The sequence below is a fragment of the Oncorhynchus clarkii genome, chromosome 3, assembly GCF_045791955.1.
Source record: "Oncorhynchus clarkii lewisi isolate Uvic-CL-2024 chromosome 3, UVic_Ocla_1.0, whole genome shotgun sequence".
In the NCBI taxonomy this organism is placed as follows: Eukaryota; Metazoa; Chordata; class Actinopteri; order Salmoniformes; family Salmonidae; genus Oncorhynchus; species Oncorhynchus clarkii.
Window position 1 is genome coordinate 44,022,002 of NC_092149.1, and position 21,763 is coordinate 44,043,764.

General features: G+C 41.2%; 1 protein-coding gene across 26 annotated transcripts in view; it reads right to left on the reverse strand.

Moving 5' to 3' along the window:
• LOC139395705 (E3 ubiquitin-protein ligase MYCBP2) overlaps positions 1 to 21,763 on the reverse strand; it is a 350,297-nt gene that overhangs the window by 304,857 nt on the left and 23,677 nt on the right. For all 26 annotated transcript variants that reach the window (XM_071143146.1, XM_071143169.1, XM_071143125.1 and 23 more), the window contains exons 3-4: positions 19,382 to 19,591; positions 7,885 to 8,038 (exon numbers count right to left, since the gene is read on the reverse strand). In XM_071143146.1, coding sequence (XP_070999247.1) covers positions 7,885 to 8,038; positions 19,382 to 19,591 — 364 coding nt within the window. The remainder of the gene's footprint in view (positions 1 to 7,884; positions 8,039 to 19,381; positions 19,592 to 21,763) is intronic.

Here is a 21,763-nt window from a genome sequence, read left to right on the forward strand (position 1 = left end):
CACCTACTCATTCAAGGGGTTTTCTTCATTTTTTATATTTTCTACATTGTGGAATAATAGTGAAGACATCACAACTATGAAATAACACATGGAATCCACACTTGCCTTGATAACTTTGCGCACACTTTGCTTTCTGTCAACCAACTTCATGAGGTCGTCATCTGGAATGCATTTCAATTTACAGGTGTCCCTTCTTAAAAGTTAATCTGTGGAATCTCTTTCCTTCTTAAGACATAAGGCAGAACAACAGATTTTCACCTTGCAAGATTGAATCCCCCGAGCTGAGAACCTTACAGTTAACTAGTCCAACGCAATAACGACCTGCCTCTCTCTCGTTGCACTCCACAAGGAGACTGCCTGTTAAGCGAATGCAGTAAGCCAAGGTAAGTTGCTAGCTAGCATTAAACTTATCTTATAAAAAACAATCAATCATAATCCCTAGTTAACTACACATGGTTGATGATATTACTAGATATTATCTAGCATGTCCTGCGTTGCATATAATCTGACTGCACATACAAGCATACAAGTATCTGACTGGGCGGTGGTAGGCAGAAGCAGGCGCGTAAACATTCATTCAAACAGCACTTTCGTGTGTTTTGCCAGCAGCTCTTCGTTGTGCGTTTTGCCAGCAGCTCTTTGTTGGGCGTTTTGCCAGCAGCTCTTCATTGGGCGTCAAGCATTGCGCTGTTTATGACTTCAAGCCTATAAACTCCCGAGATGAGGCTGGTGTAACCGAGGTGAAATGGCTAGCTAGTTAGCGCGCGCTAACTAGAGGGACGGAAACTATAATGTTTCACTGGCAATACTAAAGTGCCTATAAGAACATCCAATAGTCAAAGGTTAATGAAATACAAATGGTATAGAGGGAAATAGTCCTATAATTCCTATAATAACTACAACCTAAAACTTCTTACCTGGGAATATTGAAGACTCATGTTAAAAGGAACCACCAGCTTTCATGTATTCTCATGTTCTGAGCAAGGAACTGAAACGTTAGCTTTCTTACATAGCACATATTGCACTTTTACTTTCTTCTCCAACACTTTGTTTTGCATTATTTAAACCAAATTGAACATGTTTCATTATTTACTTGAGGCTAAATTGATTTTATTGATGTATTATATTAAGTTAAAATAAGTGTTCATTCAGTATTGTTCTAATTGTCATTAAAAAAAATTAAATAAACGGTATCGGCGTTGAAAAATCATAATCGGTCGACCTCTAGTGTGTTTACGGACATTTTCAATCAATCCTTATCCCAGTCTGCTGTTCCCACATGCTTCAAGAGGGCCACCATTGTTCCTGTTCCCAAGAAAGCTAAGGTAACTGAGTAGCACTCACATCCGTCATCATGAAGTGCTTTGAGAGACTAGTCAAGGACCATATCACCTCCACCCTACCTGACACCCTAGACCCACTCCAATTTGCTTACCGCCCCAATAAGTCCACAGATGACGCAATCGCAACCACACTGCCCTAACCCATCTGGACAAGAGGAATACCTATGTGAGAATGCTGTTCATTGACTACAGCTCAGCATTTAACACCATAGTACCCTCCAGACCCTGGGTCTCGACCCCGCCCTGTGCAACTGGGTACTGGACTTCCTGACAGGCCGCCCCCAGGTGGTGAGGGTAGGTAACGATATCTCCACCCCGTTGATCATCAACACTGGAGCCCAACAAGGGTACGTTCTGAGCCCTCTCCTGTACTCCCTGTTCACCAACGACTGGGTGGCCACGCACGCCTCCAACTCAATCATCAAGTTTGCGGACGACACAACAGTGGTAGGCTTGATTATCAACAACGAGGCGGCCTACAGGGAGGTGGTGAGGGCCCTCGGAGTGTGGTGTCAGGAAAATAACCTCACACTCAACAAAACTAAGGAGATGATCGTGGACTTCAGGAAACAGCAGAGGGAGCACCCCCCTCTCCACATCGACGGGACAGTTGTGGAGAGGGTAGTCATTTTTAAGTTCCTCGGCGTACACATCACGGACAAACTGAATTGGTCCACCAATACAGACAGCGTGGTGAAGAAGGCGCAGCAGCGCCTCTTCAACCCCAGGAGGCTGAAGAAATTCAGCTTGTCCCCAAAAGCACTCTCAAACCTTCACAGATGCACAATCGAGAGCATCCACCGCCTGGTACGGCAAATGCTACGCCAACAACCGTAAGGCTCTCCAGAGGGTACTGAGGTCTGCACAACGCATCACCGGGGACAAACTACCTGCCCTCCAGGACACCTACACCACCCGATGTCAAAGGAAGGCCATAAAGATCATCAAGGACAACAACCACCCGAGCCACTGCCTGTTCACCCCACTATCATCCAGAAGGCAAGGTCAGTACAGGTGCATTAAACCTGGGACCGAGAGACTGAAAAACAGCTTCTATCTCAAGGCCATCAGACTGTTAAACAGCCACCACTAACATTGAGTGGCTGCTGCCAACATACTGACTCAACTCCAGCCACTTTAACCTGTTGAACCTATGGGGGCGCTGTGTCATTATTGGATAAAAAGACATGCCCGTTTTAAGCGCAATATTTTGTCACGAAAATATGCTTGACTATGCATGGAATTGACAGCCTTGGAAAGACACAACTCTGACGTCTCCAAAACTGCAAAGATATTATCTGTGCGTGCCCCAGAACTAATGCAACAGGCGAAACCAAGATGAAGTTTCATACAGGAAATGCCCCGGATTCTGAAGGCGCTGTTTTCCAATGTCTCCTTATATGGCTGTGAATGCGCCAGGAATGAGCCTGCGCTTTCTGTCTATTCCCCGAGGTGTCTGCAGCATTGTGACGTGTTTGTAGGCATATCATTGGAAGATTGACCATAAGAGACTACATTTACCTGGTGTCCTGCCCGTTGTCCTGTGTGCGTAATCTGTAGGTCCATGCGCGTTCCATTTCTTCAGAATTTAAAGTAAACTGCCACGATGGATTTTATCGTCGATAGATATGTGAATAACACCTTGAGGATTGATTCTAAACATCGTTTGCCATGTTTCTGTCGATATTATGGAGCTAATTTGGAATATTTTTCGGAGTTGTGGTGACCGCAATTTCGGGCGATTTCTCAGCCAAACGTGAAGAACAAACAAAGCTGTTTCACCTACAAAAATAATATTTTGGGGAGAAAATGAACTTTGGCTGTCTACCTGGGAGTCTCGTGAGTGAAAACATCCGAAGTTTATCAAAGGTAAACAATGTAATTTGATTGCTTTTCTGATTTCCGTGACAAGTTTGCCTGATGCTAGCAAAGCATAATGCTATGCTACGCTATGATAAATTTACACAAATGCTTGTATAGCGTTGGCTGTAAAGCATATTTTGAAAATCTGAGATGACAGGGTGATTAATAAAAGGCTAAGCTGTGTTCCAATATATTTCACTTGTGATTTTCATGAATAGGAATATTTTCTAGGAATATTTATGTCCGTTGTGTTATGCTAATTAGTGTCAGATGATGACAACGGTCCCGTTCACGGGATGGGGTGTCACTACATGTTAAAGTGGCTAATGATACATGTATTACATGAAGATGGCAAGATGCAGTAGATGTTATGGAGTACAGTCTATACATATGAGATGAGTAATGTAAGGTATGTAAACATTATATTAAGTGGCATTGTTTAATTAAAGTGGCTTGTGATACATTTTTTTTACATCCATTTTTCCAATATTAAACAATGCCACTTTTATATGTTTACATACACTACATTACTCATCTCATATGTATATACTGTACTCGATACCATCTACTGCATCTTGCCTATGCCGTTCTGTACCATCACTCATTCATATACCTTTATGTACATATTCTTCATCCTTTTACACTTGTGTGTATAAGGTAGTTGTTGTGAAATTGTTAGGTTAGATTACTCGTTGGTTATTACTGCATTGTCAGAACTAGAAGCACAAGCATTTCGCAACACTCGCATTAACATCTGCTAACCATGTGTATGTGACAAATAAAATTTGATTTGGATTTGATTTGACCTCAACCCAAATTGAGATGGTTTGGGATGAGTTGGACCGCAGAGTGAAGGAGACTGTTGGACATTCCTCATGACGCTGGTTGAGAGAATGTTAAGAGTGCGCAAAGCTGTCGTCAAGGCAAAGAAAGGGTGGCTACTTTAAAGAATCTAAAATATATTTTGATTTGTTTAACACATTTTGTTACTATATGATTCCATATGTTATTTCATAGTTATGAAATCTTCACTATTATTCTACAATGTATAAAACAGTAAAAATAAAGAAAAACCCATGAATGAATAGGTGTCCAAACTTTAACAGGTACTGTATACTAACATTATTGTACCTGTATTGACAGTGGTTTACCAGGAGGCATTTAAAAATGGCTCCCTTCCGCACACCTTTAATGAGGCTTTGATATTGCTGATTCCTATAAAGGATAGAGATACTACAGAACCTGGGAATTTTAGAGCAATCAGCCTACTTAATGCGAATTGCAAGATTCTTACTAAGACCCTTGCGATACGCTTAGAGAAGGCACTACCTATTATTATACTTAGTGACCAATTAGGATTTATTAAGAACCTCAACTGATAATATGAAGAGGCTCTTACATCAAATGTGGTTAAACCGCTCAAATACAGTTTCTACCGCTGCGGTCTCAGATGCTGAGGGCATTTGTTAGGGGAGAGTGGACTTTTCTCTTAAGAACCTTATAAGAATGTATAGGGAGGCAGAGTTGTTATTGGTGGTAAAAAAGATGTTGATATGAGTGTTCAGAAATATTACAAATGTAGGATTATTTATTTAGTAAGTGCCAAACCTCTACCTTCTTGAAGCGTTTTACTGACTGGTAATGAAGCCAGCAGGGCTGAATAACCCGATAAAGATCTGGATAAATACTTACACCCAGTAGTTAAAGTTCCATTCAAATCAAATACAATTTTAATGATACACATATTTAGCAGATGTTATTGCGGGTGTAGCGAAATGGGTGTAGGGAAATGTTTGCTTATTTGCCTGCAGGAATAAGAAATGTTAAATGAGTATCATTTAACCTAGGGGTGCACATATCGGATGTCTAGTTTAACGCCGATGTGCATACATATATAACGTAGATACATGACGTCGTTACGCAATACTTGCAACACAGCATTCCTAACATCGATCCACACAGCAGACATTGTGGGCTAACAGTCAACAAGTCGAGCAGTCATTTGAAAGAGTAAGAACATTTCAGCAAGACAACTTCAAGGTGAAATCCATTAACGCCAAGATAATGGAATTCATTGCCCTTGACAATCAACCGTTCTGTCGTGGGTGATGTTGGCTTTTGCCGACAGGTCGAGCACCGGTACACACTACCAAGTACTCTATTTTTCAGATGTTGCCCTACCGGAGATACACAGTAATAGCGTCACTGCTATTTGCGTCACGACATGCATACTATGGAACGTTGTTTGGGTCTTTGCGTGTCAAAAAATATACAGTAGCACTGTCAAAGCTGTACAAAAAAGTCTGCAAACAAGAAAACACAGGTCACGAATTATGTGTTTACAATACCGCTTGGTAATAAAGCATAATTTGTTTGACTGCAACTTCTGGGGTAACTAGCTTTAGCTTGGTACCTAGCTAGCACCAATACAATCAGACTGAAAACAATGACCAGTAGAAACTGCCGTAATTTTCATTATTCTTAGCAATGATTTAGGAATCCTTGTGAGTAAGTATTAGCTAGGTTGCCACTTGTTGTTCATCTATTGAAATTGAACTTCAGTTCATGAAAATAAATAGCTTGCCAGCTACTTAACCCTGTTGCCCAAAGCTAACGTTATAAGCGGCCAGCTAGCTTCAAATCAATTCAAGGGGCTTTATTGGCATGGGAAACATATGTTAACATTAGTGCCAGCTAGTGTGTAGCTCATTCCTGCCTCGGTATCACTAACGTTAGCATAAATCACTAATGATAAACAAGACAGAAAACGTTTGTAAAATACCCTGAAGTAATATGAACAACTTGGGCTTGAAACCCATTCCACAGCCACAACTATTTAACCAAATCCGACTGGATCTCTATGCGAAAAATAAAAGCATACAAAAAAAATGGAACTACCTGACATAGTGTGACTATGCTGTGTAGCTATAGTCACACTAATGTAAACTTAGCTAGCTGGCTAAATAGCGCAGCCAACATTAGCCATGTTCCAACGTTACCTCACTACTCATTGTCAAGTTACCCATCTTGCCAGCCAGACAGTCAATCATATCGGAGTCATTTCATTATATCGCTATGTTCTAACAGTTCACTATCCACTGTATCCAAGTTTGAAATTCAGTTCCTCATGATGTCGTCGGAGTGAACAAGTCAGGGAGTTTCTTCCTCATGAATGCTTCAGACATCTTCACAGAATCAGTGTGCTCACCATTCTTGGTTTCGATCCACAAAGTCGCCGGGTAGCGCAGGTCATATGCCAAGCCAGACTGCCACAGAAGCCTCGAGAGGGGAGAAAGCCATCCTCCTCATGTTGTATGGGAGAAAGAGCAGGAAAAATTTTCGCATCTCCATACTTCAGCTCTCCCTTTGCTCGGGCAGCAGCGAGGATGCGGACAGTGTCTCTGTACCGTAGCTATTTAATAACAAACGCCCTGGGTGCATTTCTCCGTAGTGTACAATGGGCTCTCTCGCGAAAAGGGAGAAGATCCAAGATTCTGGGAATCCACTCCTGAAGAAAGGCAATGGCATCTCTTCCCTCCATTGCCTTCAGGAAATTTGAGCGCTTTGGACATTCCTGTAAGGTTCAAATGTATCCTCTGTGTCAAAACGGAGTCCTCCAACTTCTTGTGCTTTTGATACACGTCCTCGTGGACTTCCAGGACAGCAGCCTGGTGGTCAGCATGGTCTTCTGACTTTGTCACTCGTCCCTTTGTGACTTTCTGGTCTTCGTGGAGTTTATCAACGAGCACATCAATTTTGATGAGGCGTTCAGAAATTGTCTCTTGAATTTTTGTAATACTTTTGGCCATACCCATTCTGAACCATGCTGGTGCTTCTTTGAGCTAGCATCTGCTGAGACCGCCAGGTTGTGAGAGGGGGTCACTTTTCCATGCCTCGTCTGAGGCATTGCATGATTGGGCATCTTTTGTTTTGACGATAAAAGAGACGTATTAACTTGTAACTCACTTTTAGCAAACAGGTTTTTGAGTGTTAATGGATTATTATATTTTTATCAATTTATTATAATTTTTTATTTGTATAATTGTTTTGATAACTTGTTGATAGATTAACTGAACTATCTGGTGGTGAGACAGAATTGCAGGACTGATTATGGCAAGTCAGTTTATATTTGGCTTGGCTAGCTAACTAATATGATTTGAATGATTCAGCAACACCATCAGCATCAGCTTTTTAGCTCCCTGACCAAGTTCCTAGAGAGAAGTGGACTGCGGTGTGCTGGGATGAAGTCTCACTTCATTCGGGGCTTTTCTGGACCACTGCTGAGGTGTGGTGGTCTTACTGGCGCTTTTACAGTCATTGAAGCATCACCCATGTGGGTGCTACATTTCAGTAGTGGAAGATCCAGCCTGCCTACCTACGGTGAAGTTGTGATTATCAAAAGATGACAAGTTGCACATTGAGGAGCTCTGTGGCCTGTCTGCCAGATGTCTCTACTTCCCTGCCTGGCTTTACCATCTATGCTCCCTCCTCTCAAGATAATACCTGTCGGAACATCTGAAGACGTAGAAGACCATCGCCCAAATACCTATATTTGTTTTGTTAATTTGTTTTTGGTTTATTTTGTTTTTAAAGTGACTGAGATTATACTAGTAATGAAAGCTCTATATAAAATAAATATATTAGCAGTAGTAGCAGTAATAGTATTATTAGTACTCACCCAGTACATCAGGAGGTTCCGTCTGGAAGCCCTCTGGTTGTTGTCCCTGCAGCATATGCAGCAGGGCCTGAAGGCTGCGCAGACACAGGGAAGGGTGAGAGAACCGCGTCTCCTTGATCAGCTCAAACACCCCACACAGACCGATGCCAATGATCTTGAAAGAGAAACACACAATACAGTTATCAGATAGATAACTACAAAAACTACAACAGACAGAACTCAAAATATCACACACACCAAAGAGGCTTAAAGACTCAACATAGCCCAGTGCAAACGATCTAGAGAGAAAGGAAGTCACTGGTACCACCTCAGCTAAAACCCAGAGGTTAAGCCTAAATAACACTCAACCCACAAAACTAGGCTAGACAAAAAATTCAAAACACACATTCACATTTATTGGGTTCTATACAGGCATCTTTGAGTTTTATTAATCAGAGGATTACGCAAAGGTTCAAATGGACTTCTGCGCTCTCCTATTATCCCCGTCCCCTTCCAAACATCCAACAACCCACGTCTTCTTTATTAGACCCTAACGGACGAAAATGTATTGTGACAGGGAGGACCATCTACCTGACATTAAAATGTTCACTTCCGTTGCAAAACATTTTGTTGCAGTTTACGCTAATGAACTTGACCCCAGAGAACATTCGGTTCCCTCTACTAGGCTCTGAGCCTGAACAGTCTGTACAGTGTGGGCATTACAGCCAAGTTTAACATCCATTCTGATGAGCCTATAACGATAGCTTCTCTCTGAGAGGGTAAGTTAAAGGTAACGATTTGGCCTAGAAAGGCCTGCCTCTCAGGGTTGCCTGTTAGAACAGAATTAAGGCAGTCCCAAATAGCATCCTATCCCCTAAATTGTGCACTACGTTTGACCAGAGCCCGATTGGAATCCTTATGGGCCCTGCTCAAAAGTAGTGCACACCATATGGAATAGGGTACCATTTGGTACCCTAAGTAAAGAAAAGGTTACTGTGTCCTCATCAGCGTGAGGAGCTTGTTTTTGTTCGTCCTTATTGGTTCATTAATTGGCCCGTTCCGCTACAGAATGAGGTAGAAGAGAATTATAATATATTTTATTGGATAAATGGAGGGAATATTTTATTGTGTCCAAGGTTAAAACCTGTTATGGCAAAGTGGCTCCCCTCAGGGAACTCCACCCCCCCATTCAGCTGAAAAGGTGGCGCAGGGAATTCAAAAATATTCTTGATTGAGGTGGAAAATAAATTGCATTTAAAGAAAGGAACTTACATGCGCAGCAGTTATAACAAAAGTTAATCTATATAGAACCGTGGTATTACCATGCAGATCACTATAATGTTGATCTCATGGATTGTCAGTCCTTCAGAGTGGTTACTTTTCTACGGCCCCATCCCTCAGCTTTATAGTATACCAGGCTACCGTTTTGTTGTAGGCTAACATAGGCTAACTTTCTATTGAACATCTAATCATATTTCAGTTGTATCAAATAGAGAGAGTAGCCTATTATGCAATCAATATAATTAAGCTGTGTGTCAGTTTGTCAAATTTCTGCCCTGCTAGAGCTGCCCCTGTCAACTGTAAGTGCTGCTATTGTGAAATGGAAACGTCTATGAGCAACAACGACTCAGCCGCAAAGTGGTAGGCCACACAAGCTCACAGAATGGGAACTCCAAAAGCTAAAGCATGTAAAAAAAGCATCTGTCCTAGGTCGCAACACTCACTACTGAGTTCCAAATTGCCTCTGGAAGCAACGTCAGCACAAGGATTATCATGAAATGGGTTTCCATTGCCAAGCAGCAGCACACAAGCCTAAGATCACAATGCCAAGCGTCAGATGGAGTGGCGTAAAGCTCACCTCCATTGGACTCTGGAGCAGTGGAAACGAGTTCTCTGGAGTAATGAATCACGATTTAACATCTGGCAGTCTGACGGATGTATCTGGGATTGGCGAATGCCAGGAGAACGCTACCTGCCCTAATGCATAGTGCCAGCTGTAACGTTTGTTGGAGGAGTAATACATGTGGGGCTTTATTTCATGGTTCAGTCTAGGCCCCGTAGTTCCAGTGAAGAGAAATCTTAATGGTACAGCATACAATGACATTCTAGACGATTCTGTGCTTTGGGGCAAGAGTTTGGACAAGGACCTTTCCTGTTTCAGCATGACAATGCCCAAGTGCACAACGCGAGAACAGTGTGGAAGAACTTGACTGGCCTGCACAAAGCCCTGACCTCAACCCCATCGTACACCTTTGGGATGAAATGGAATGCCGACTGCGAGCCAGGCCTAATCAGCCAACATCAGTGCCCAAACTCACTAATGCTCGTGGCTGAATGGAAGCAAGTCCCCGCAGCAATGTTCCAACATCTAGTGGAAAGCATTCCCAGAAGACTGGAGGCTGATATAGGAGCAAATGGGGGACCAACTTCAAATCAATGCCCATTGTAGTGTCGTCTGCAAACTTGATGATTGAGTTGGAGGCGTACATGGCCACGCAGTCATGGGTGAACAGGTTGAGCTCAGACCACAAAAACCTTATTATAAGCTAAGGTTGTAATGGTTGTTTAATTCCTAACCATACCACGTGGAGCTATGGCTACACGGCGGGAAATGCCACGAAAGACTTCAGGGAAGCAGAGCGAGACGCTCAAATTAACTTTCCAACAAAGATGGACGATTCCAACAGAGATCACGACGACACTCTGAGTGTAAATATGTATTGATTGCAATTATTCCCGAATGAGTGAGTGTTCATGTGCAAAGGATTAGCATTTCAATTAATATAATTATCAACTGTGTAGTGACTCCTCTGTCTTTCCTCCGCCCTTCTCAGTCTACACCCACGTTCCTTTGTCCACCAAGCAGTCATATCGGCTTAGCCCACTAGGGAATCTTCCCTATCATTTCCTTGTAACCATATCTGTTTGTTTATGCATTTCTGTGATTATTTAAATAGTTAGTAAATAAATGATTAAGACAACTGGTGTATGGATGATTCATAGTAAAGGATGGGTTCGTGCAGACATCCAACAATTTAGGATGTTTGGAATGAGTCTAACGTGAGGTAAATAATAATTAATGAATTAATTAGAAGACTAATTGATCAGCTATTAAAATATCTGAAGAGTTATATTAGAAAAATTCTAATTTTGTAATCTGAAGATTTTCCTTGGTGCACAGACTTCCTAGTTAATTGCATTTATATGATAGTTTAATCAAGTAATAATTACAGAGAATTGATTTGATAAAATAACAGTCAACACTTTAATGATGCCAAAGACACGACAACCAGACTATGGGAGGCACACAGTGCTACATAGAGCCATGACTATATGGAACTCTATTCCACATCAAGTAACTGATGCAATTAGTTAAATTTGATTGTTATTATTTATTTATTTGTATTTATTTTTTTAACCTTATGGAACATTGGGGACGGTGAAACAACAAAAAAGGAACAGACATGCATACACACAATAACATACACACGGATTTAGTACTGTAAGATATGTGGTAGTGGTGAAGTAGGGGCATGGGGGCACACAGTGTGTTGTGTACGCCAAACCCACCTTTGGTGTTTGTTTCCAAAAAGCTCAATTTTCGTCTCATCTGAACATAGAACTGGTCCCATTTCAAGTTTCAGTAACGTTTAGCAAGCTGTAGGTGTTTGAGTTTGTAGTTTGATGACAGCAAAGGCTTTATGCAACCCCCTCCCCAAACAACTTATGGTAATGTAGGTGGTGTCTGATTGTAATTTGAGACTTTCTAACCACAAGATGTCTGCAATCCTAACGTCTGCAATTCTCCAGCTGTGATCTTTGGAGATTGTGGCCACTCGAGCCAACCTCCTTACTATGCGTGGGGTCAATATAGACACACGTTAACAATCTGTAAGGGGACATCTCCAGTTGCTTTAAACATTTTAATTATTGTCCTGATACTGGAAATGGGCATTTTCAACCGTTATTTTCTTCTAGCCATTTCCTGATGTGCAGCTCAACAACCTTGAGCATTACTGTATTCTCAGGTCTTTCCCATAGGTGATGGATAACTATGGGAACTTGGCCTGTGTGACAACTCATATTTATACCCCAGTGAAACAGGAAGTCATGGCTTACCTCTTAAATGTTCCTAATCACTCAGGAGAACTTAAAAATGTAAAAAAGGATTGGGAAATATACTTCAGTTAAGATTTTATTCAAAAGAATGTATACGGGTGCAAATAACTGCAGCACATATGAACAAAATGTATTATTTATTTTTACAAATAATTACACTTAAATTAAATTTTGGATTTTTGTGAATATTTTGAAATGAAAGACCAAGAGGATGAGCCTGTTTTGCTCATATTTACCAAGGGTGCCAATATTAGTGGAGGGCACTGTAAGGGTGAGGGGGCCCAGTCGGACCACCTGAAGGTACACTAATTTAGTTTCATTGTAAATTGGTTATCTAGCCTATGTCTCCTTGTTGTGTCCAGCAGTTCCACAGTGTGTATGGGGGAACTTACATTCCACATAATTTGGGGAAAGGGACAGGGAGGTGGAGAATGTTGTTTTTCATTTGTCCTTTGCTCTGTGTTGCTTCAGCCCTACTGCTACAATTTTAATGTATTTGAGGACCAAATAAGTATTTATTATGGGTACTGGCAACATTACATTCACGAAAGGGTATGAGGTTTGAGAACGAATTTGAAAAGATGCAAAGTTTTTCCCATCTGAGATATGTTTCTATAAGAAACGCACATAAATCATACTGAGCAACACAGATTAAAATAGAGTTGGATATCAGATTTATCAATCCACTTTTTCATCTGAGGCTAGAGGTGGAGCCATATAATTTCCAGAAACAACTGTCCCATTCCAACATATTTCAACTATAAGCGAGACCCCAATGGCCGCTTTCTTACAGTAATAGGCCATATTTTATCACGACATGTAACCATCTTTACGCACCGAATGTCAATGACCCAGGGTTCTTCTGAATGTCTTCAATCTCTTACCAGATTTATCAACCACACATGTAATGACAGGCGGAGATTTTAACCACATTTTGAATCCTTACATGGATAGGCTTCCTACTCGCTCTACCACTTCACTGATGTAGCGGTTACTACGGACCCAAAATAAATTAATGCATGTTAAAGTTTTATCAAGACCTTTACACTTCAAAGACCACTGTAGATACTGTGGAAATGTCTGATTTCCTCCATTCCCTTTCTCTAGCTAAATTATGCAGCACTGTTCAAAAGGGAGATAAATGCAGAAATAACTTAAGAGGTTGTCTCTGCAGTACGTTCCTTCCTTAACGGTAAAGCGGCTGGCCCTGGCGGCTTTGGTAGAGAGTTTTACAAATCATATTCAGAAAAGGTTACTCTTCAGTTGCAGATGTTTAAACACTATTGAAACTTGCAGACTCCCGGAGTCTTTATACTTGGCCAATATCACCCTAATATAAAGAAAGATGAAACCTATCTATTTTCATATCGTCCTATTGCCCTCCTCAGATGTGATCTTGAGATGTTTACTAAAATACTCGCAAACAGACTAAATAAATGCATTTTGACTATAATTCATCAAGACCAAACTGGTTTTATTGCAGGCAGATTCTCATTTTCCAACATTAGGCGACTGATGAACTGATGGAATCAAGTATTCCAAACATGACAAAGGTTCTAAAGTTGCCATTCTTGCACTTGACGCTCAAAAGGAATATTTCCAATTGGAATGTAACTACATTTTGACAATAATACATTTGTTTGCTCTGGGCGAGAGTTGTCCCTTGGGTTGAAATACTATATGCGTGCCCGACGGCTTCAGTTCACTAATTACAATAAATCACATCCGTTTTAATTTCACCGTTCCTACCGCCAATGGTGCTCATTGAGTCCATTGCTATTCGCCATTGCTATGGAATCCCTAGCTATTAGTTTCAGAAGCCATCCTGCCATTGCTTCGCTAAACATGGGCAAGGTTGATCACTGCATCTCGCTCTATGCGGATTACATTTTGTTTGCCTCACGTCCCAAAGAGTCACTCCCACCGCTGTTGGAGTTCATCGAATAATTTGGAGAACCCTCTGTGTACATCATAAACTGGTATACAAGTGAATTCATGCCTCTTAAACGGTGACAAACCGAGAGTTTCTTAAAACATACCTTTTAAAATCACAGGAGACCAAATTACATATTTTGATGTTGTCATCCCAAAGGACTCTAAATTTATTTATAAATTGACCTAGCGACATTCTGGAAGTTGAGATCTGGAGAGTGCTGCCTATCTACAATAACGCTATTAAAATGGTTACACTCCAAGTTTCCTTTATCTCGTTCAGAATCTGCCTATATTTTTAACTAAAGCTTTTTTCAAATCCTTGGATTCTATCATCTTGCCTTTTGTGTGGCAATACAAAGTACATAGTATCGCTAAAAAAAACAATCAAGCCCAAAGAATTAGGGGGCCTGAGCCTGCCAAAGTTTCAGCATTATTATTGGGCAGAAAATGCTAGAGCACTGGTTTATTGGCAGGATACATACCCTGGCATGGTAGATCCCTCCACCCATTCATGCCTCATTATTGAACAGGATAAACCTGTCTTCCAGGACTTCTCTTTTCATAAACTAAATCTCCTACAGATATTACTTGTAATAACTTTACACACACAAAAAAAAATAATCTAATAAGGAAAACATTTGGTCTACAGGAGACCTATGCCTGTAATCCTATTTGCCAAAACCATGCTTCCCCCCCTCTTACATCAATAATACTTTGCCACAAAAATAATGACATTCTCGCAGGGAAGAAATCATGGACAGGTTCTTCATAAGTGTCAATGCAACCAAACTTAGTTTAGAGTGTTTTTGAGGAAGTTTCGGCTTGCATTGCAGAATTGCTAACATCAGCTTGGCTGTTTATCATGACTGTTGTATACATTCCACATCAGGACAAGAAATGTAATCTTCTGATTTTAAAAAGCCTGAATTCATAAAATAATATTTTTTTGCCTTATTCTGTTTTGTTCATTCCCAAATTCCGTTTTCTCCTTTTGGGTTTTTCCAAGTTTCCCTTTTATCCTTTTTTTACTTCATGTTTTCGCTCTCAAAAACTGACTTTTTAAAAATACATAAATAAATTGGATGTTAAGTCCACAAATGAGGTCTGGGAAACATCTGAGGAATATAGATTTTTGGGTGTAGTAATTTTAATTTATTTAACCAGGAAAAGCCCATTAAGCCCAAAAGCCCAGTCTCATTTTCAAGGGAGACCTGGCCAAGGTGGCAGCAACAATCAATACATTTCAGAATACAATTCAACAAAATATTCCAGCCTAAAAAGAGCATTTATACACTCCTCTGTAACAGAGTCCCCTATCAAAAAGTGACCCTTAAATTCAAGTGTGCACCTAGCAAGAGGCTGTTGTTTAGCTGTGTTTTTGTAGCATACATGTGATGGTAGTTCACTAAACAAATACCCACTGGAAAGATGAAAATAATCATATTCTACCTTGTAGTTAGCATTTAATTGACAAGGTTTATAGGAAAGCCTTTCCATCATTGCTAAAGGCTACACAAAGAGGTAGACGTGCGCACCACAGATAGGGGCATTCTCGTTGCCTATTCAAAAAGTTGCAGGAAATACAAATCACGGCAGAGGTGGCAGGGAAGCCTAGCAGGTAAGAGCGTTGGGCCAGTAACTGGAAGGTAAAAATCTGTCATTCTGCTCTTGAGCAAGACGGTTAACCCCAGCAACTGTTCAACGGGAGCCGGTGATGTGGATGTCAATGTCGATTAAGACAGCCCCCCCGCACCTCTCTGACTCAGAGGGGTTGGGTTAAATGCATTCAGTTGTATAATTGACTAGGTACAGTGCCTTGCGAAAGTATTCGGCCCCCTTGAACTTTGCAACCTTTTGCCACATTTCAGGCTTCAAACATAAAGATATAAAACTGTATTTTTTTGTGAAGAATCAACAACAAGTGGGACACAATCATGAAGTGGAACGACATTTATTGGATATTTCAAACTTTTTTAACAAATCAAAAACTGAAAAATTGGGCGTGCAAAATTATTCAGCCCCCTTAAGTTAATACTTTGTAGCGACACCTTTTGCTGCGATTACAGCTGTAAGTCGCTTGGGGTATGTCTCTATCAGTTTTGCACATCGAGAGACTGAACATTTTTCCCATTCCTCCTTGCAAAACAGCTCGAGCTCAGTGAGGTTGGATGGAGAGCATTTGTGAACAGCAGTTTTCAGTTCTTTCCACAGATTCTCGATTGGATTCAGGTCTGGACTTTGACTTGGCCATTCTAACACCTGGATATGTTTATTTTTGAACCATTCCATTGTAGATTTTGCTTTATGTTTTGGATCATTGTCTTGTTGGAAGACAAATCTTCGTCCCAGTCTCAGGTCTTTTGCAGACTCCATCAGGTTTTCTTCCAGAATGGTCCTGTATTTGGCTCCATCCATCTTCCCATCAATTTTAACCATCTTCCCTGTCCCTGCTGAAGCAAAGCAGGCCCAAACCATGATGCTAACAAGAAAAAAAAAAGTTCAATTTTGGTTTCATCTGACCAGAGCACCTTCTTCCACATGTTTGGTGTGTCTCCCAGGAGGCTTGTGGCAAACTTTAAACGACACTTTTTATGGATATCTTTAAGAAATGGCTTTCTTCTTGCCACTCTTCCATAAAGGCCAGATTTGTGCAATATACGACTCTCTGCAGTTCATCCAGAGTGATCATGGGCCTCTTGGCTGCATCTCTGATCAGTCTTCTCCTTGTATGAGCTGAAAGTTTAGAGGGACAGCCAGGTCTTGGTAGATTTGCAGTGGTCTGATACTCCTTCCATTTCAATATTATCGCTTGCACAGTGCTCCTTGGGATGTTTAAAGCTTGGGAAATCTTTTTGTATCCAAATCCGGCTTTAAACTTCTTCACAACAGTATCTCGGACCTGCCTGGTGTGTTCCTTGTTCTTCATGATGCTCTCTGCGCTTTTAACGGACCTCTGAGACTATCACAGTGCAGGTGCATTTATACGGAGACTTGATTACACACAGGTGGATTGTATTTATCATCATTAGTCATTTAGGTCAACATTGGATCATTCAGAGATCCTCACTGAACTTCTGGAGAGAGTTTGCTGCACTGAAAGTAAAGGGGCTGAATAATTTTGCACGCCCAATTTTTCAGTTTTTGATTTGTTAAAAAAGTTTGAAATATCCAATAAATGTCGTTCCACTTCATGATTGTGTCCCACTTGTTGTTGATTCTTCACAAAAAAATACAGTTTTATATCTTTATGTTTGAAGCCTGAAATGTGGCAAAAGGTCGCAAAGTTCAAGGGGGCCGAATACTTTCGCAAGGCACTGTATCTCCGTCCCATTCTGTTCAGGTCTTATGCTAAACTTGGGAAAACTAATACATTTTCAATACACTGAGTTGATTCCCTAATGAGGTTAAAAAAAAATAATAATATTGTTGAATTCTATTTTAATGCCTGGATCACGTGAGGGCCTAATTATCAAATTTGGACCAGAATGAGGCTCTCCACTCCCCATTGTTCCTGCAGTGATGATTCACCATCTTCGTTGAATATTTTCATAATTTATCTGCAGCTTTCTCACCGATGCGATTCGGTAGGTTACACTGACTGATGAGTCACTCACTAAATGGATTTCGACTCATCGTTACCACTTACATTACATGGGACATGCAAATTCACGCATCATGCCCTTTCCCTTCTCCGTGCAAAGAAATTTGACTGCAACCAACCTCTGCGCACACAAATTGTCCTGGGAGGTAGGACAGACCGCAGGCTGGGTTTCCATGCCGTCGCTCGCTTTGTGACTGACTGGCACTATCTATCGAATTTAAGAACAAATTCTTATTTACAATAACGGCCTACCGCAGCCAAACCCAGACGACGCTGGACTAATTGTCCGCTGCCCTATGGGACTCCCAATCACGGCCGGTTGTGATTTAGCCTGGAATCGAACTAGGGTCTGTAGTGACGCCTCTAGCGCTGAGATGCAGTGACTTAGACCGCTGCGCCACTCAGGATCAATAGATCGCTAGAAGATGCATACCGTTCATTTTAGCGGGAGAGGGCTCGACGGACTAGAGATTTGAAACTTTTAATAAAAGTAGCCTAGTTAATATGAAGTTTAAAAAGTATTCAGCTGAAAATTAGTCTGTAAACAGCTAATGGGCTGACGGCCGGCACAAAAAAAATGCGGGGATTGCAGGACACACACGCGCACTCCCTACTCTGTGCACTGTGATATTGCTCCTGGGAACGTGCTCTGTTTCAATGAGGCCACAGTGGCAAAGCAGTGATGAGCAGAGTGGGACAGACAGACGCAGAGAAAAGCAGGGAGGGAAAGAGAAAAGTCATAAAGAGAAAGTGAGACAGCGAGAGTGAGAAACAGCAAGAATGAGACTGAGTCAGTGAGTGAGACAAGGCAGTAGCTAATCCTCACAGACCAGTGCTTTAAGCCTCTCATAGTGTTGCTATAAATTATCATGGCAGTCAAAAGGGTTCAACAACACCAACCCAGAGAAACAGAGGTCAGTGTCGTGGCGGGAACCTGAGAGCAATGGGAGATACAGGATATAGGCTACAGGGGGTGAAAATTTCACTAGGTAGAGATTTAGGATCAGCTTCCAAATCCTAACCTTTAGTGGAGAAAATGCTAAACTGACTCTAGGTCAACATCTAGAGGCAAAGTTCACCATACACCATATAGCCTAGACTAAAATTGATGGGTATAAGGTAGGACAGGTGCCCAAAGTTAGGGTGCGACATGATGTGCAACATACTAAGGAGATCGCATTACAACTTATATTTTGCTAACTGATTATTTAGGAAAATTCAAGATGCATTTCATATTTTAGGACAATTGAGGTGGATTTAAATGATACCAATTTGTTCCATTCTTTCTGACCTTAGGAAGCTTGATGGATCAAGCGTGATATCCAATATATTGGGATAACAGGTTGAGGAGCCAAGCTAGATCGCCCGGTAAACTGGAATATTTACCCAGCGGCAGCAGCCACCAATTAGCCATTCAAATTTACCAGGCTATCTAGCTTGGGTCCTTAACCTGTTATCCCATTATTTGGGATACCACCCTTGATTTTGGATATTGGATACCACCCTTGAATTGGAGTCTGCAAAAGACTGATCTGACTCCCAGGCTAGCACATCCCCTGTAGTCACGCAGGCCTACTTCTCTAGTCGTACTGGCAAGCATCCCTCTCCCTATACCGTTTGCCTCCCTCCGATTCCATTCATTTTAGCTTGCCCGGTGTTTCTTTCCACCCATAAAAATGTAATTACTAGAAGGGACAAAGCCCCTCCGACCATTGCAATTTGAGTAGGGCACTCAATTTGACTACATGTGGGTACACTCAATATGGCCACCTGTCATGGATCACTGATGTGAATGTCTGTTCCATTCAATGTATTTCTACCCTTCCACCAACCCTGTTCCCATCCCTGTGCTTCTGAAGTTACCTTGGGCAGCTTGATGGCGGGCTCACGGTACTCCTCCTCCTCCTCGCTGTCAGAGTCACCGCTCTGCACGGAACTTTGTGAGGCCAGGGATGACTCCCGCTGCTGCCAGTCCAGCACGCAGTGGCGCACGTTGCAGTACACATTGAACGCCGATGGGTTGCTGTGCAGCTTGATGTCCGGCACGCAGAAGGCCCCATCGAGGTTATCCGTCTGTGGAGAAGATAAAGTATAAGAAATACAGCCATCACTCGCAAATCAAACAATATTTTGTTTCAGCAGTCAATGAATGAAGGCAGTTTGCCCCTCAAGACTTCATCAAAAGAGAAGAGATAATTAGAATGCATATTCAAAGATGCAGGCATTGTTGGAGGAAGATGTAGGCTAAGTTATTTAGCTAACTGTAGCAGTCCCATGGAGATTGATTCACTGTATAAAGTAGAAGGTAGTCCAGATAGTCGAGACACTACAATAAAGCCTAAAGAGTAATAGTGAGATCTGTGCTATTCAGTGAAAATCATTCTGTGAAGCTAAGCCTAATGTGATTCTGTCTGCGAGAAGAGGACACAGTTCTCAGATTTTAGTGCAAGAAAAAAAAGGATGGGAAAAGGGTGAAGGGAAGACAAAGCGATTCAAGTGAGAGAGCGATGACAAGGAGAGGAAAGCAAGGAATAGATTATTTTATTCTATGTGAGCCGTGACGGTAGGAGTGATCATGGTTATTCATTAACCATGATTACGGATAGACCTGAATTAAATCCTGAATAATGATGAATGAGAAAGTTAAATGCACAAATATCATACCCCCAAAACATGCTAAGCTCTTATTACAATAACAGGGGAGGTTAATATTTTCATGGGGGGTATGATATACCTCTAACTTTCTCATTGATCACCATTCATTAAGGATTATCCATAATCATGGTAACATCCACATTAATTTAGAAGTGTTTAGAAACATTCTACTTTAATTTACAATTAAAATTACTCCAAAATATACCATACATTTTTATTGGGCAAAAAATTATCTGAAACACAACCAAAACAAACAGGTTCGATATGGATGAAAATCCCCTCAAGTTAAAGCTGACAGTCTGCACTTTAACTTCATAATCATTGCATAATTTCAAATCCAAAGTGCTGGAGTACAGAGCCAAAATGTATCACTGTTCCAATACTTTTCCAATACGGTGCATTCGGAAAGTATTCAGACGTCTTCCCTTTTTCCACATTTTGTTACGTTACAGCCGTATTCTAAAACGGATTAAATAAAAACAATTACTCAATCTACACAAACTTCCCCATAATGACAAAGCAAAAACAGGAATTTTTGAACAGTAATAAATAAAATAAACAGAAATACCTTATTTATATAAGTATTCCGACCCTTTGCTATGAGACACGAAATTGAGCTCAGGTGCATCCGCAAGACAGCAGCCATACTGTACTGTGCCAAATTCCTAAAGTCTAAAGCACAAGGAAGATTAGGCTATATCCAAGGTTCTACAGCTTCAACATCGAGAGCATCCTGACGGGTTGCATCACTGTCTGGTATGGCAACTGCTCGGCCTCTGACCGCAAGGCAGTACAGAGGGTAGTGCGTACGGCCAAGTACATCACTGGGGCTAAGCTGCCTGCCATCCAGGACCTCTACACCAGGTAGTGTCAGAGGAAGGCCTGAAAAATTGTCAAAGACCCCAGAAATAGACATTCAACACATTTAGCCAAATTATTGAATTCTCTATTACAACATTTTTTACCATAACCAGTCAAATCAAAATGTATTTGTCACATGTGCTGAATACAACAGCACATTACAAGCCCCTTAACAATGCAGTTAAGAAAAATGCCAACAAAAAAAATAAATAGAAGTAACAAATGAAAGAGCAGCAGTAAAAAAACAATAGCGAGGCTACTGTACCAGTACAGAGTCAATGTGAGGGGGCACCAGTTAGTCGAGGTAATATGTACAGTTGAAGTCGGAAGTTTACATACACTAAGGTTGGAGTAATTAAAACTTGTTTTCCAACCACTCCACAAATTTCCTGTTAGAAGTTTACATACACGAAGTTGACTGTGCCTTTCAACAGCTTGGAAACATCCAGAATATTATGTCATGGCTTTAAAAGCTTCTGATAAATGATGTCAATTAGCCTGAGTCAATTGGAGGTGTACCTGTGGATGGATTTCAAGACCTACCTTCAAACTCAGGGCCTCTTTGCTTGACATCATGGGAAAATCAAAAGAAATCAGCCAAGACCTCAGAAAAAAAATGTGTAGACCTCCACAAGTCTGGTTCATCCTTGGGAGCAATTTCCAAACACCTGAAGGTACCACGTTCATCTGTACAAACAATAGTATGCCAGTATAAACACCATAGGACCA